Below are 12,781 nucleotides of genomic sequence, written 5' to 3'. Positions count from 1 at the left end.
TTAATCTGCTCCATGCCTTCGTAATAAATCTCTGTAAAAGGTGTAATTGTTTATTTGGCACAAATTAATTACCATTACATTGCTTACTGCCAGCAATTAGCAAAATGTTGAATCTTTGCAGGCAGAGTAAGTCATGCACTGTACTTGTTCCCCATCCTAAAAATAAGTGAAAATTATTTGCTGGTTCAATTTTCAGGGCAGTGTCTTGACCAATCAGGGTCATCCTGTCTGGTTTAAAATTTAACCAAAACCGGACAGTTAACTGTTAATCTGCCGCCTTCATGGTAATGCCTCCACCTATCAGTGCCCCCTTGCCAACCAGTCCGCACTCACCTGCAGTTGGGTCTTCCCTTATATTGGTTATGTGAATTGTCCTGATGAGTACAAGGTGAAAAACTTGGAAAAAATAATATTTTTTTCAGTAATGTAAAGTTAGCTGTGTAATTGTGTCTTTCCAGATTTTCTGGCAGTTTGTCTCTATCTCTGTCCCTTCTCCATTCTGTTTATGAGAGCTACTGTGTTGTACTATTGTCTTCTGCTCTCTCATCCAATCATCATAGAATCCCGACAGTATGGAAGCAGGCCACTTCGCCTATTGAGTCCATATCATCCCTCCAAGGTGCATCTCACCCAGACTCCCCTCTCTATTCCGGTAACCCTGCATTTCCAATGGCTAATATATCTAATCTATGATTTGGAGATGCCGGTGTTGGACTGGGGTGTACAAAGTTAAAAATCACACAACACCAGGTTATAGTCCAACATCTAACCTACACTTCCTTGGACACTACAGGCAATTTAGCATGTGCCAGTCCACCTAACCTGCATGTGTTTGGACTGTGGGAGGAAACCTGAGTGTCCGCAGGAAATGCATGCAGACATGGGGAGAATGTGCAAACTCCACACAGTCACCCAAGCCTTGTATTGAACCTGGGTCCCTGGCGCTGTGAGGCAGCAGTGCTAACCGATGAGCCACTGTTTGGCCCATATCCCTCTGAACTCTGTCTATTTGTATACCCATCCAGATGTCTTTTAAATGTTGTAATTGAAGCAGCCTCCACCTCTGGCAGCTCATTCCACACACACACCACCCTTTGTGTGAAAAGGTTGTCCCTTAGGTCCCTTTCAAAACTTCCCCCACTCACCTTAAACCTATGCTGTTTAGATTTGGAATCCCCTACCCTGAGCACCTTGTCTATTTACCCTATCCATGCCCCTCATGATTTTATGAACCATCCCTCAGGTCAGCCCTCAGCCTCAGGGAAAACAGCCCAGCCTATTCAGCCTCTCCCTATAGCTCAAACCCTCCAACCCTGGCAACAGCCTTGTAAATCTTTTCTGAGCTATTCAACTCATTGTGTCTGGATTAATGACTAATCATGACTTGGTATCTTTTTCCATTACCCTATACATTATTTCAGTTGAAATAAGCATCCAATTCCCTCTTGTTTGCCTCAGTGGAACCTACTCATTTCCAGGCAGCACATTCCACACTTTAATGACATGGATGCTATGTGAAAATGCTTTTTCTCATCTCACATTTGCTTCATTTACATAACACTTTAAAACTGTGCTGTCTGGTTCTTAACCCATTTGCGAGTGGGAACAGTTACTCCCCATCCACTCTGTCTCGACCCATCATATTTGGAAAACTTCTCTCAAATCTCCCCTGTCTCTTCACCTTAGTTTTGACCCTAGTTTTCCCCCTGATTCCCATGGACTTTGAGATACTGTATCGAATATTAAGAAATCGAAAATTGTAAGAAATAAGCACAAAACCTGGAAATTTAAACCTCAAAGAATGTCAGCGAATTCTACATCTAACGTTGCTTCTTCATGTTTTAAAGAGAACTTAAGCAGGATTAAACTGTGCTGTCTCATGAACTACTGGAAAATTACTCAAATGAATTTGGCGAAGTGAAAATATTTTTGAATCAATTTTAGCACCTTAATTATTGCTGAAAAGTGAGATATTTTGTCAAAACTTTTTAACTTGTGCTCATGAGGACAAATGCAAGAATTGCTAAATTTCATCCAATCACAGTTTACTCTCCAGTGAAAAGGATTCTGGTCGGTTGGCAAGTCTACTCTCATTGGTCAAGGCACTACTCTTAGATTCAAATATTCAAATGAGCATCTTGTATAAACCACGTTTTCTGGACCCGAAGACAGAATCTGCCTTTAAATATTTAATCCACTGACTGCAATGCGCATGATTCCAATTACTTTTTACAGAAAGTTTACAATCCAATTTCTGAAGTCAGCGTAGAAATTTCTGTTATGTTTTCATTGACTTTTGTGCATCTGTAAAAAAACTGAATCTTGGTTTCTTGTTGCAGGGAAAACCTCCAGCGACTGCTGGAGGACAAGAGCTTCAAAGAAGAAGTCATTCACTTTAGTATTGCAGAAGAAACGACCATCGTATCAGCCGCACACAGACCTGAGCTCATCCCAATTATCATGAGGTAGGAGTAGCAGAGCTTGTAACTTCTGTAAATGATCACAAATAGTACAGCATCGAACAAGTACAAAGTGAAGACTGCGGAGTCGAGAGTACGGTGCTGGAAAAGCACAGCAGATCAGGCAGCATCTGAGGAGCAGGAGAATCGACGTTTCGGGCAAGAGCCCTTCATCAGGAAGGGCTCCTCCTTGGATGCTGCCTGACTTGCTGTACTTTTCCAGCACCACACACTCAGCATAGAACAAGTGTTAGCGTAATGCTGAGTGAAGGAGAGAGAGGGAAATGGATATTGTGGGCTGTCAAAAGGTTGCTAAGCTTGACTAAGCCAAATTAATTGGGCTATGCTGCTGGACTACGAGTGGGGAAATAGATTCACCAGTGTTCCCATTCTTAAAGGTAGCTCATTGACAGCCTGTTCAACATTGCTCTGTGTGTATGCTAAGTGGTCAGTCAGCTGCTGTTAGTGCTCGGTATAAGTGCCCCTTGACATACTCGATAATTGATTTTGTTGCCTAATGAAATATTGGCAGGACAATGGGGAGAACTGACCTCTCTATTTCAAAATAGTGCCGTGGAATCTTTTAGATTTGTCTATGGGACTTCAATTTGGTGCCTTATCCAAGTAAATGGCATCTCTGACAGTGCAGCACTCCCTCAGTTCTACATCAGTGTAAAATTTCCATAGTCACACCAGATCATAGGTTTGTTCTGTCGGTGGAGAGAGACAACTGATGGTGGTTTAATCTGAGGGTCACCACATTTCAGATTACAGTAGAGGGCAGTCCGTCATAGTAACGTCTCCTGGTGTGGGAGGTGAGCCCACACTGTCAGTGTCACTTTGCATTGTAAACTGGCTGACCAGGCAACTGGAGTAAGTTAATGAGCGCACTGGCTGAGGGGACAGTATCATACAGTCATACAGCAGAGAAATAGGCCACGTTTCACAAACTAAACTAGTCCCATTTAGCTGCGTTTGGCCCATATCCCTCTAAACCTTTCCTATTTATGTAATTCTCCAAATGATTATTAAATGTTGTAACTACATCTGCATGTGGCACCCACATTCCTGTGCTCAAAAGGTACTTGTCAAATTTCGGATTTGGCCAGCAGGTGTAAAGATGAGTGCAGGCAGACCTGGGGATCTTTGGAACTGCCTGGTTTATCTGCTTCCAAAGATAAAGGTTTCAGATGCAGATGAGAAGAGATTGGGAACACAACTGGATAGTTATCACCTGAGCAGGAAGTTGGCGACTTTGTTATTGTAGCAGAGGCAAAGATTTTGTAGGAAATGTGGATGTTGTCATCTTGAGGGAGTTTGTTTGATACACAGAGGTGGATGACCTGATTAGAGTTGAGCTTTCAATTAGTTGCTATTTCCTGATTAAAAGTTGTTGCTATGTTCAAAAACTCCAAAAGAAAGTTAAAATTCTTCTTTTTAAAATTCCCATTCCTTTTGTTTTTAAGGATTCTTTATGGACGCATGAGGAGCAAAACAGGGAGCAAAACCCAAGGCCGAGCAGCAGCAGGGACCCGCATGGTCATTGTTCTAAATTTCCTGGCTGGCTCATTATCTGAGGAGATACACCTCTTCCTGGATCTGCTCCTTGAACCAGTACACCATTTTACTCAGGGTATGCACAGGGGAGACTCTGCAACACTTATTGTTTACTCTCCCTGCCTCTGTACTCACTTAGGATCCGTTGTCATTGCACAACTTTCTCCAGCAGTAATGGATGGTCTTTAGCCTGAAAGGTTACTCATCTTTATCTCTCTCTTGTGACCTATTGAATGCTTCCATTATCTTTAGTTTACATTAGTGAGTTCCAACAGCCTCAGTACTTTGCTTTAGTTGTGCTGCTCCTATTGCCAAGTATACAAGGAAGTCTTCAGTCTTCATTCCTGTTGTATAAAGGGAATATAGTATGCATGTGTTTTAATTATTTCAATCACAGGCTTTGCAAAACAAATTTAGGATTTCCAATTTAAAACCATAAAAGCTGATATGTGTTGCCTTCTTATCTTTTATTTTCTCTTTCTCATATATCAAAATCATGATAACATCAGGTAATTGCACTGATAATTATCTAGTGATCTGCTGTGAAGTTTGTGTTATCTTGTTAGGTATGGACAGCTTAAGCTTTAAAGGTAACATCCCATCAGACAAATAGTTAGTGGTGGCTTATCTCTGCTGATGACAATCCTACTTCCCCTTCTCCCCATCAATCCCAAACAAATCGCAATGCCCTGCTTTCAAACAAAACCACGTGTCAATCCTAGACTTTTCCCAGTATCCCTTTCTCTCTCTTTTCTGATGTTTGTCCACATCTTTGTGGGAGGCACAAAGTGTCTTGTTCATAAATAATAAAGTCTCTGATTTATTGGTTAAAAGCCACTCATTAAAGCAACTGGTGAGGGAAAATTGCTTCAGGCTTTGGGTATATTTTTAAACTCCAGAGAAAAGGTCATCCCCTCCACTTCCAGTGATCCAAACTCTTCTGGCTACATTTTCAACCACAAACCATTTAGCTACCTGGGAGCCAATCATGTAGTTGGTGGCAGGCAGAAAGCCTTTGTCATCAACAACTAGTCATCAATTCACAGACCAATAGCTATTTATTGCTGGATGAATCCCACGTTTGAAAGGTCTTACAATAAGTGCTCATAGCCTATGTTTAAGGAGCGCCATAATCCTTAATTTTTAAAACAGTCTTTTTAGCCATTTCAGTCCACAATCAAAAATAAAGAAAAATAAATAGTTACAGTCTTTACACAATCCCAGACTAGTGCCCTGCACTCTCCCAATAGCCTTAGGTCAGTCTGATTTTAAATTCACTGTTCTGACGGCCCTCCACTCTTTGGATTGAAATTGAATGTTGGATTGTGGGTGCCACATGGACTGCAGTATTTCTTTACTTTCCCTTTCACATGGTGTAGAACTGAAGCAAAGGAAGCCAGACTGGACGAAGATACCAGGCTTCCTTCACTAGCTGATGTTTGTGAGCCAGGAAAATTTTGAATGGACGTGAAAGCCTTTGTTATTAAATCTGGCTACAGCCACAAAGTGCCATTTTGATTAAATTTGTTGCCCTGATGGGACTGGAACTTGTGACCTTTAGATTTCAAGTTGAATGTTTTTTATATTGAGTTTGAGTGGTGTGAAAGCACTGTAGCAGCATTAAAGCTATAACTTGCCTTAGGCTTTAGCTGTATTGTGTTGTCCACTCTCCCTGGACAGTTTGGATTGTAATGTTCAACGACAGGCTCAAAGATTGACATGTTTGCAAGAGAGGGCAATCTAAAAATGTGAAAACTAAAGCAAGATGCTGAAATCTCAAATTAGATGAAAATACTGAAAGAACTCAAACAGGTAATACAGATGTACAGCATGGAAACAGACCCTTTCGTCCAACTCGTCCATGCCAACCAGATATCCTAAGTTAATCTTGTCTCATTTGGCCCATATTTTTCTAAACCCTTCCTGTTCACATACCTATCCAGATGCTGTTTACATGTCATAATTGAAGCAGCCTCCACCACTTCCTCTGGCAGCTCATTCCATGCACGTACAACCCTCTGTGTGAAAGAGTTGTCCATTAGGTCCCTTTTAAATCTTTCTTCTCTCACCTGAAACCTATGCCCTTTAGTTTTGGGCTCCCCTACCTTTGGGAAAAGACCTTGGTTATTCATTCTGTCCATGCCCCACATGATTTTATGAACTTCAAAGGAGACAAATCTAGTAGTTGTTTCAGGTCAATTATGTTTTGTACTTATTTACTTAAAAACACTGTTGTGTGACCTCAGGAGAAAAAGTGATGGGGTATCTTGAGCTTGGGGACAAAAGTGAGGATGGCAGATGCTGAAGATCAGAGTCAAGATCAGAGTGGTGCTGGAAAAGCACAGTATGTCAGGCAGCATCCGAGGAGCAGGAAAATCCACATTTCAGGCAAAAGCCCTTCATCAGAAATTAGGCAGGGAGCATCCGGGTTGGAGAGGTAAATGGGAGGGGGTGGGGCTGGGGGGAAGGTAGCTAAGAATACAATAGGTGGATGAAGATGTTTGGAGTTTGTTTTGTTGGTATGAGTAATCATTTTATCAATCTTGTTTCAGGATCCTGTCTATGTGCAGTGTTACAGTCAGTAAAGACTTTGGATATGTCAAAGATTTTACCCCTAGGACGTCAGCACGGTCTACTGAACGGCATTGATGTGGTGATGAAAAAGCTGGGCCATCTAATCCAAGACTATCTGCCGAAACTGCTCCAGATCACCTTGTGCATGTGTGCGTCAGTGTCTCATATTCTTCAGCAACGAGACCAGGTAGGTGTAACTGCGAGGTTAATGTACTCTAACCTGAGTCAGAAAATGTGTGTGTAATCCAGGCTGACATTCCAGTACAGTGCAGAGGAAGTGCTGCATTATCAGATGGTGCTAATTCTCCAATAAGACAATAAACACAGCTGCACAATAGTCAAAGACAACATTCCTGCTGTTTTCTGGCTAATAGTTATTGCTCAACCACAATCACAGTAGTTGTTATTATTTTCCCAAATCATTAATTGTCACATTGCTGTTTGTAGAATTTTGCTGTCTAGAATTTCCCATGTTTCCTACATTACAAACAGTGACCGCACTGTTTTTCATTGGCTGTTGGATGTCCAGAAGGTGTGAAGTAAAGGAAATTCCTTTTCAGGTCACCAAAAATTGAGACAACTGTTCCTAAAGTAGGTTAGTCTCCCTTCCCTCACATTCTGCTAATTTCCACACCGAGACTGAAATTTCTTCTGGCATATTTAGTGGTTTCAGACTTGTCATGATGTTCTTGTCTGCTGTGAGTCGGGTACTGGCTGAACTCTGTCTCTGGTTACTTGGCATTAAACTAAAGCTCAGGATTAGCATTGCAGGTGTATGCAACAACCAACTGCTGGGTGAATCCTGAGAAGGAGGACTTCTGTGAGGATTATGGAGTAGAGAGAGAGGAGTCGTGGGGATAACTTGATAGCCACAATAGGTAAATTGAACTCTGTCCCGCTTAGCATGGTGACAGTGCCACACCAACACGATGGAGGATATTCTCAATGTGAAGGTGGGACTTTGTCTTCACAAGGATTGTGCAGTAGTCACTCTTACTGATACTGTCATGAATAGATGCATCTGCAGCTGACAGATTGGTGAGGATGAGGTCAGGTGTGTTTTTCCATCTTGTTGGTTCCCTCACCACCTTCCATAGACCCAGTCTAGCAGCATTATTCTTTACACCCTGATCAGTTCGATCAGTAGGGCTGCTGCCAAGCTACTGTTGGTGGTAGACATTGAAATTCCACACCCAGAGCACGTTTTGCACCCTTGACACCCTCAGCGCTTTCTCTAAGTGTTGTTCAACATGGAGGAAGATTGATTCTTCAGCTGAGGGTTGATAATATATGGTAACCAGCAGGAGATTTCCTTGCCCGGGTTTAACTTGCAGCCCTGAGACTTCCTGGGGCCCAGAGTCAATATTGAGGACTCCCAAGGCAATTCCCTTCCAACTGCACCCCACTGTGCTACCACCTCTGCTGGGCCTGTCCTTCTGATAGGACAGGTCATATCCACTGATCGTGTTTTCTGGGATATTGTCTTACTGAACCACTCAAGATTCTGAGGGTTTTTTAAACATTCATTTATTTGTGGGGTACAGGTGTTGCTGGCTGCGCCAACATTTATTCCCTACCCCTAACTGCCATTAAGATAGAGGTAAGCTGTCACTTTGAATCAGTGCAATCCCTGTGCTGTTGTTAGACCCACACTGTAACATGGCGGCTCAGTGGTTAGCACTGCTGCCTCACAGCGCCATGGATCCGGGTTCGATTCCCGCCTTGGGCGACTGTCTGTTCCTCCTGCTCAGCGTTTTCATTCCTTTCATAAATCACCCAGATTCGATTGACCTCACAGTTTACTGTGGCAGAATAGGAGCATAGGTCTGCTGTGGCTCAGAGGGTAGCGTTCTCGCCTCTGACTGAGAGGGCTTGAGTCTTGCTTCAGAGACTTGAGGGCAGAAATTGGAGGTGACCAGAGCTGTACTGAGAGAGTACTGCACCATCAGAAGTATGTCTTCTAGGTGACCTATCAAAACGGGATCTTGTCTGTCCTTGCAACCAGTGAAAAATCATGTGGCATTGCTTTGAAGAGCAGCAGTGGAGGTACTCCAGTATCCTGGCCAACACTTCTCCCCTCAGTCAGCATCCCAAAACCAATGCTCTGACGTTATCTTGCAGCTGTTAGTGGACTCTCACCGGGTAGAAGTTGGCTGCCACATTGTCTAAATTCAACCAAGGTGATGCTTTTAAGATACTTTAAAACACTTTGGAGTATTGTGAAAGGCATTATATAAACAAAGTCCTTGTCTTTTCATTTTCTCTTGGCATCTCTTCAGGAACAGAAGTATGGTACTGCTGAACCCTTTGTTTGTGATGTGGAATATTGGTCAGAACTGGCAAGTGTTACAATTAAGGATTTACATTGTTTTTGTTTGCCTTTTCTTGTTTTCAGATCCAACCGCGGTGCATAAACCAGCTAAAATATTTGAGACGTCTGGGAATAAATCAGATTGCTACTTTCTTTAATGACTTTGAGTCCTACGCTTTCACAGCAGAAGAGATTGACGCATTGTTTCACGGTGTTGTGTGGCCACAGGTAACAGTCTCTCCATTGCTCTCTGCTTTCACCCTGCCCATTCACACCAAAGGCATGCCAATGTGACCCTTAAAAGTTTTGGTTAGTGTTTTACAAAGAGACCGGTCACTTTTCGACTGTCCAATTGTTTTTGCCTTTACTCTGTCACGGCATGTCAGTGTTGCTGGCATGGCCAGTATTTATTGTCCATTATAAGTATCTATGTGCTGATTGGCTCTCTTGGATGTTTCAGGGAGCAGTTACACTGCTGTGGGTGTGGAGTCATATGTGGACCAGACCAGTGAGGATGGCAGATTTCTTTCCCTGTAGGGCATTTGTGAACCAGATGGGTTTCTGTGACAGTCAGGACTAGCTTTATCATCCAAAGTGAACTTCAGTCCAAAACATGCTGGCACAGGAATCTGAGCCTGTGTCCCCAGAGCATTAGTCTGGGCCTCTGGATCAATAGTTGAGTGACACATGCCTCAGTGGTTAGCACTGCCGCCTTAGAGCTCCAGTGACCAGGTTCAATTCCACCCTCAGATGACTCTGTATGTAGTTTGCACATTCTCCCCATGTTTGCATGGGTTTCCTCCCACAGTCCAAAGATATGCAGGTTTGGTGGATTGGCCGTGGTAAATTGCTCATTGTATCTCGGGATATGTATGTTAGGAGGATTAGTCACGGGATTTGCAGGATTACAGGGATAGTTTGGGGAGGCTGGTTGTGGGTGGGATGTCCTTCAGAAGGTCAGTGTGGACTCAAGGGAGCGAATGGCCTGTTTCCACACTTTAAGGATTCTGTGACGTCACTATATCGCCAACTCTGTAACTGTCCTGATGCATTGTCTGTTTTCACCTTCACCTTGTCTGATCTGCAGATCGGGAGACTCGCTTCTGAAGGGCAGTATGCGCCAACCCCTCTCCTGAAACTGATTCATATCTGGAGCAAGAATTCCAGGTGAGGAACACTTCAAAAACTTTCTGAACTTTGTTCATTGGGCTGCTTTGCATCGGTTTACATTGTGGACTGAACAAATCTTAGGAGTTCCGATATGATACTAAAATACCTCAAAATTTGCAAGGGAACAATGTGGCTCAAGTTATACTTGCTAGTTATTTGACACTGTTGTGTGATAGCTCCTCATCATTGGGTATTCCTGTTTGTTGCTGACAACTGAATCTGGAATCTGTGGGTACTGCCAACTCCTATTGTAAATGGAATGTCTGATTTTAAAATCAGCTCATCTGGAGTTTAATTAGGGCATTGCTCCTGATCAGCAACTAATGACCTATCCTCAATGGAGGCCTCTCCTGCTTCGTAACTAACTGATGACAATATTTGTTGGTAACTAACTGTCACATCAAAGCCTGTTCTCAGTATAGGAATTCATACAGAAACATAAGACTTTGCAGTAGCAGTCGGACAGTCAGGGTTTCGAACCTGTCCCACAATTCAGTAAGATCACGACTGAGCTGGTTGTGGCCTCGACTCTAATGTCCTGTCTGTACATCTACTCTCAGATTCCTAGTACTTTGAATGTTGTATTCTATTTTATTGTAATTGGGCTGGCAGCTCCCCCAGCTGGTGTGCTGGCTACACTGCGCTGTGTAGTTTAATAGCCTTGCTCTATGCGTATTTTCCAGATTCTTCCCACTCCTTGCAAAACAGCTTCCTGATCACCCACAGTTGGATGTTCTGACCAACGTCTTTGCCTTGCTGTCATCTAAGAGGATCGCAGAACCTACGGCGGTGGTTGTCATGGATATCGTTGACAGCCTGTTGAGCATGCCTGACTTCTCACCAACAGCACAAGCAAGCGTCCTGACTGTGAACGACACAGCCTTTCTAGAACCTTCCACCATTGCAGGAGGTACTACAACTCCCGTTTGTTGTGTTGTCATGTTTTATTGTAGAGGTTTGCGTTACTGGGGTTAATCATCCAGAAAGCACAAGCTCAAATCCTGCCACTGGAGTTTGATTTAAAAACTTGAAGGGAACTCGGGAAGCTGAAATTTGGTTTCAGTAACAGTAATTATAAAGTTATTGTGTTCTCATGTAACCCACACTGGTTCACTAATGTCCTTTTTATGAAAGGAAGTCTGCTGTCCAGTTCCACACCAATATGATCGATTCTGAAATGCTGTCTGAGTCAAGCCACTCTGTAAAGTCAAACACACTGTCAGGGGCACAAGAAAACACCCCCACCCCTCGTCACTCCTCTGGATAACTTGGGAGGAATTTAAATGTTATTAACCCTTAGTTCCCTTATTCCCATCTTCTGAAATGATTCAAAATGAAAAGCTTTAGTGGCAAGAGTGGTAATGCTATACCCTGTGAACAGCCGAAATTTGAACAATAGCGCAAACAGCATCGTTGTACCCTAGGCAGGAGAGCAATCTCTAGGTTACTACACCCTGGTCATGCCCCAGGTATTGTTGTGTCAGTCAGTGTGAGGGACAGATGAAGGACCCTCTTCCAGGCTCCATGTGCAGGCTGGGTTCAAACCTCCTCTGGCCAAGGGGAGGGAATTAAACACTTTGTCTTTCCATGGAATTGCTTATGTTTCCTTTTCAAGCATCATTGCCAATGAAGGCTGAGTCAACCTAATCACTTCATGTGCCTTGACTTGACTGACCCAATTATAAAATATACGAGTTACTGATTTGTCCATCAGACCCATGTCCACCTCTCCGGATTTCCCACACTTGGCCACCATCAGCTTGTAAACTTGTTCGTGCTGATAGCTAGCCAGAGCAAGTGGCCCCAGCAGTCTGTTTGGTCATCTTGGCTATGTCTATATCTGAGCCTCTAAGATCCCACTCTGGTGGTGATAATCTCTTAGCTCTCACGCAGCAAGCTGCTGGTTTACAAACCTGTTTAGATTTCTCCTGAAGGTTTCCTTCAGTCACTGTTGTACAGCACGGAAACAAACCCTTCAGTCCAACCAGTCCATGCTGACCATGATCCCAGTCGTTGAGTTCCTCTGGGCCAACAAATACTTGACCAGACTGGGCTCAGACCAAGTATGTCACCTCTTAGCAAGCTTTTACCCAGAGCATCGTGCAAGTAGGATTAAAAAATGATACTTCAGTATAAGCAACATTGTATCACAACTATGAAAGCACTAATTTACAATTGATTAGTGCTTAAGTTAGTTTTTTGTTAATGCTTTCTAACGGTTGTTTGCTCATGTGAGAGAATCGACAATTAGTGGTCACTGTTTAAAAACAAATGGTCACCCATTTTAGACTGAGATGAGAATTTCTTTTAAAATCTCGCAGAGGGTCATGAATTCCCTTCCTCAAAGGGCAGTGGAAGAAGAGTCCCTTAATATTTTTAAGGCAGAGGTGCATAGATTCTCAAGAAATAATGGGGTGGAAAGTTACTGAATGGCAGGAACATGAATTAATTAGATGAACCCTGACCTAATCGAGTTTCAGAACAAGCTCGAGGTCACGTGACTTATTCCTGCTCCTAATTTGTATATTTGAATGTAAGTTTGTAATTAGCAAGAAAACTTAACGTTGCACTTTTCCAAATTCCATTGAAGTTGACATCACCTGATTGTGTTTAAGTGTTTCATTGAATTCCATTCACGGAGTTCAGAATGTAAGAAACTGGAGCTAGATCGGGGCCTGGCAGCTCTGTTCCACTGTTGAGCCAGATCACA

The 12,781-nt window shown here is 43.0% G+C and overlaps 1 protein-coding gene across 3 annotated transcripts in view; it reads left to right on the top strand.

Moving 5' to 3' along the window:
- Nucleotides 1–12,781, top strand: part of utp20 (UTP20 small subunit processome component) — a 114,907-nt gene that overhangs the window by 43,852 nt on the left and 58,274 nt on the right. For all 3 annotated transcript variants that reach the window (XM_043709794.2, XM_043709795.2, XM_043709793.2), the window contains exons 25-30: nt 2,340–2,465; nt 3,926–4,092; nt 6,569–6,777; nt 8,986–9,129; nt 9,989–10,068; nt 10,755–10,981. In XM_043709794.2, coding sequence (XP_043565729.2) covers nt 2,340–2,465; nt 3,926–4,092; nt 6,569–6,777; nt 8,986–9,129; nt 9,989–10,068; nt 10,755–10,981 — 953 coding nt within the window. The remainder of the gene's footprint in view (nt 1–2,339; nt 2,466–3,925; nt 4,093–6,568; nt 6,778–8,985; nt 9,130–9,988; nt 10,069–10,754; nt 10,982–12,781) is intronic.

The sequence above is a fragment of the Chiloscyllium plagiosum genome, unplaced genomic scaffold (assembly GCF_037043375.1).
Source record: "Chiloscyllium plagiosum isolate Xiang-an unplaced genomic scaffold, Cpla_swu_hap1 HiC_scaffold_19, whole genome shotgun sequence".
NCBI classification, from domain to species: Eukaryota; Metazoa; Chordata; class Chondrichthyes; order Orectolobiformes; family Hemiscylliidae; genus Chiloscyllium; species Chiloscyllium plagiosum.
Note: the sequence above shows the minus strand (reverse complement) of the source record. Positions and strands in the feature narration are given on the sequence as shown.